This window comes from Antrostomus carolinensis, unplaced genomic scaffold, assembly GCF_000700745.2.
Source record: "Antrostomus carolinensis isolate BGI_N321 unplaced genomic scaffold, ASM70074v2 scaffold26069, whole genome shotgun sequence".
Lineage (NCBI taxonomy): Eukaryota > Metazoa > Chordata > Aves > Caprimulgiformes > Caprimulgidae > Antrostomus > Antrostomus carolinensis.
The window spans coordinates 16015-19491 of NW_010339630.1; the positions used below are offsets into that span (position 1 = coordinate 16015).

A 3477-nucleotide genomic window follows, 5' to 3' on the forward strand; every position below is an offset into this window, starting at 1 on the left:
CAGTTCAGAAAAGTCTTGCAGGAATTACAAACAACTCTCACAGTCAGCTGCCTCCCATACTAACAAAAGTATGTTCCTTGTCCTGTCTTTGACCTCTCATATCTTTCTCTGTTCTCAAGGCACTGTCACTTAAGGCAAAGTTATGCCTTCATTTTGTTCCTGTTAACACATCTGGTAGCTATCCCCTGAAATCTGTATGTCAAACATTGCATTTGCACACTTTTCATCTCAGTCACTCCAAACACAACGGAGTTTCTCTTGGAGCTCACTGGGGGCTCTTAATGATTTAGAAATTCTGCACATGAGCAGGATGAGGGATAAGACTTTCATCTGGCTGCAGAATTTCTGAGATTGGAATGAGAAACTGGTCATGCCACCTCCCTAATGGAACCAGACACAGTATTTAACTTAAGCGTTTGCCACAGAGGAGGGACAAAAGTTTGAAACTGTCAGAGTCAAAGTGAGAGTTGCAAAACTACTGAAATCAGGATGCATTAATTTAGGAAAGTGCCTTTGCATAATCATGACAAGCAATATTAAAACACTGGTTCTTATACCAACAGCAAGTACACAGAACAGGGGACCAGGTATGTAATTTTCTGACTGTAAAAAGGAACCTGAACGTAAAAATCACTAATTATTCACAAAAAAAACACCAAACAAACCCAAAACTAAAGAAAAGCCATGCTCTCTTCTTGATGTATGACCTATTTGCTAGGTGAAGCATTATGAAGTATTTTATACAGCTCTCAGCTGTGTAACTTCCCAAATGTATCTTGACTTGCTTCACCAAAAAAACAGTTTCCCTTCTGAAAACAAGTTACTTAATTTTCTTAACAGTCAAAATTTCTGGCTGAAAGAAAGCAAGGAGAATTCTGTGTTTTACCTGTTTAAGCCTCTCATTTCCAAGTGTTCCATCACAAACAGAGTACTGCCCCCAGGCAGGTCTATAACTTTGATGGGTTTAGGCACTTTTATTGTCTGTGTTTTCAAGATGGCTTCCAAACTTGCCATTTCTCCCTCAAACATTCTTCTAGCCTGTCAAATGTTAAAGGAAAGCATTAGTCTCTTTGAACTTCAGTTCCAGGGAAGCAAAGCTCTTTCAGAAAACCAATCAAAGCTGTAAATGTTCAATAAAAAGCTTGCAGCAAGTGGGTACTGCACCTACAAGATACAGATAGGTCCACAGCACCAGACGCGACAACAATTCCATGATTACGGAAATTTCACTTCATAAACCGACTCTGTGGAAGTGACTCAGGTTCCAGCATTCTCTGTAACTGTAAAAATAACTCAGAAAGTCTGTTTACAACTGAAGGAATGCAAACTGCATATATACAAAATGTAAGCAATAGTTTATTAATGGATTTTGCAACAAATGTCTAGAAAACTACGTGCAATACACAGCATCAGTTGAGAGACTAGAAGAACAGTGAGCAGTTAGAACAAGTCCAGGGGAGGCCACGAGGATGATGCGAGGGCTGGAGCAGCTCTGCTGTGAGGACAGGCTGAGAGAGTTGGGGCTGTTCAGCCTGGAGAAGAGAAGGCTCCGGGGAGATCTTATAGCGGCCTCCCAGTACCTGAAGGGGCTCCAGGAAGGCTGGGGAGGGACTTTTCATAAGGGCAGTTAATGACAAAACAAGGGGAAATGGGTTTAAGCTGGAAGAGGGCAGGTTTAGATGAGATATTAGGAAGAAGTTCTTCACTGTGAGGGTGGTCAGACACTGGCCCAGGTTGCCCAGAGAAGCTGTGGCTGCTCCTCCCTGGAAGTGTTGAAGGCCAGGCTGGATGAGGCTTTGAGCAACCTGGTCTAGTGGAAGGTGTCCCTGCTGCTGGCAGGGGGGTTGGAACTGGATGAGCTTTAAGGTCCCTTCCAACCCAAACCAGTCTGGGATTCTATGACATTCACAGTCCTCGTGACTTTGCTTACACAGATTCTTAGTAATACAGCCGATCTTCAAAACAGTCTGACTTGCAGTCATAGTATGATTTTCCCTATTTCTTTTGCCTCGTGGGGAAAAAAAAATTAAAAATAAAAAAAATTAACTTGATAGCAGCCAAATGCCCCTTACCACACTTGCACACAGAAGCCCTTAGAACCCAAGCCACTGCCAACTGCATCTGCTTTGAAGACATCCTGAATTTAGGACCTATTTCTGCAACTGTTACCCACATCGAGTACAATCTATGCTCTTCGAGTTGCTGCACCAACATCAGTGACACCAGTCACACCAAAAAATGCTGCTCTAGAAGAGTTAGGCAGAGATCGCGGGAAAAGAGTACTTGGGGAGCCTACGGTATCTGCGAAAAGCAAAGGCAAGGGAATATAACCAATAAAACAGAACACTAGTCCTTTAGTACTGCTACATGAAACAGTCAAAGGACAATCTGCAACAGACATTGACGAGAAATTCCAAAGCCTACAGATCAAGAATGAAGAATTGCTGAATTACCGAGCCACGAGAGAGCTTTGTTTAGAGGAAATCAGTACATATTGTTTCACTGTCTAAAGCATCACACTACTATGTTAAAGTCACCTGGTAACTTTAATAGAGTAAAAACCACAGTGATTTCTACAGAACTTTGTTTTTCTAAAGGAACTGCTGATATACACCCACTGCTGCACACACAGCACAGCGTTATAATACAGTTTGGCAAAGTTTGCTTTAACCAGCACTCAGAATCTACACACAGGCCAAAGCATAGAAAATGAAATGATTACTGAATAGAAAAATCTATCCAGATCTTTTTTCCAAGCTCTATCTTTGTAGTTAGCTGGACTGTATACTTAAATACACATCCAACAAAGGCCTAAGTGGAAGGGCTACGTTGTTATCACACTATTTTCAATCTAATGTAAAGCAGGATAACCTTTCCTCCTCTACGCATCCATCCAGCTCCCTGGTATGATCAGAAAGCACAGACAAATTTGGAACAGGTATAGCTGCATACATGCTTTCAAAAACATCTGTTTCCTATTAAAGGTAAATACAGGTTCTGACTTTTGTTCTTCCAGTTAAGCTATCCATTGGACAGACACGAGTGCAGACTACTTTCAAATTAAATTCTCTCCAATCTCTGCTTGTGCAAACGAGGATGCCATACAGGTATGCTGCAATATACCCATCGCTATGAAATGCGGATATCTACCTCCAACAGCAGCTGGCACCAGGTATCGAAAGGACAAAGCAGAAAATCCTGAACAACTGTGGAAAATATCATTTATTGGGACAAACTCCTTCTTCTGAGCAGGGAATTACTGGTTTTGTCATAGCAAAGAAAGCAGCATACCCTCAGGAGAGGATTTTCTACCTTCTAGGCTGCTCCAGACACTTCCACAGCCACAGTGACACCAGCGTTACCCCCTCCAGCACTGACAGCAGCGGGCCGCGGTACTGCACGCCCCAGGCAAATCATCCTGACAGGGCAACAGCATCCCGCCAGCAACGCTGCTTCCCAGCCCCGGGCCCGCCCGCC

General features: G+C 42.9%; 1 protein-coding gene across 1 annotated transcript in view; it reads right to left on the reverse strand.

Annotated features, from left to right (window-relative positions):
- Positions 1-1062, reverse strand: part of LOC104531124 (ketosamine-3-kinase) — a 4189-nt gene extending 3127 nt beyond the window's left edge. The window contains 1 exon segment of the mRNA XM_010175918.2: positions 887-1062. Coding sequence (XP_010174220.2) covers positions 887-1062 — 176 coding nt within the window.
- Between the last annotated feature and the right edge of the window lie 2415 nt (positions 1063-3477).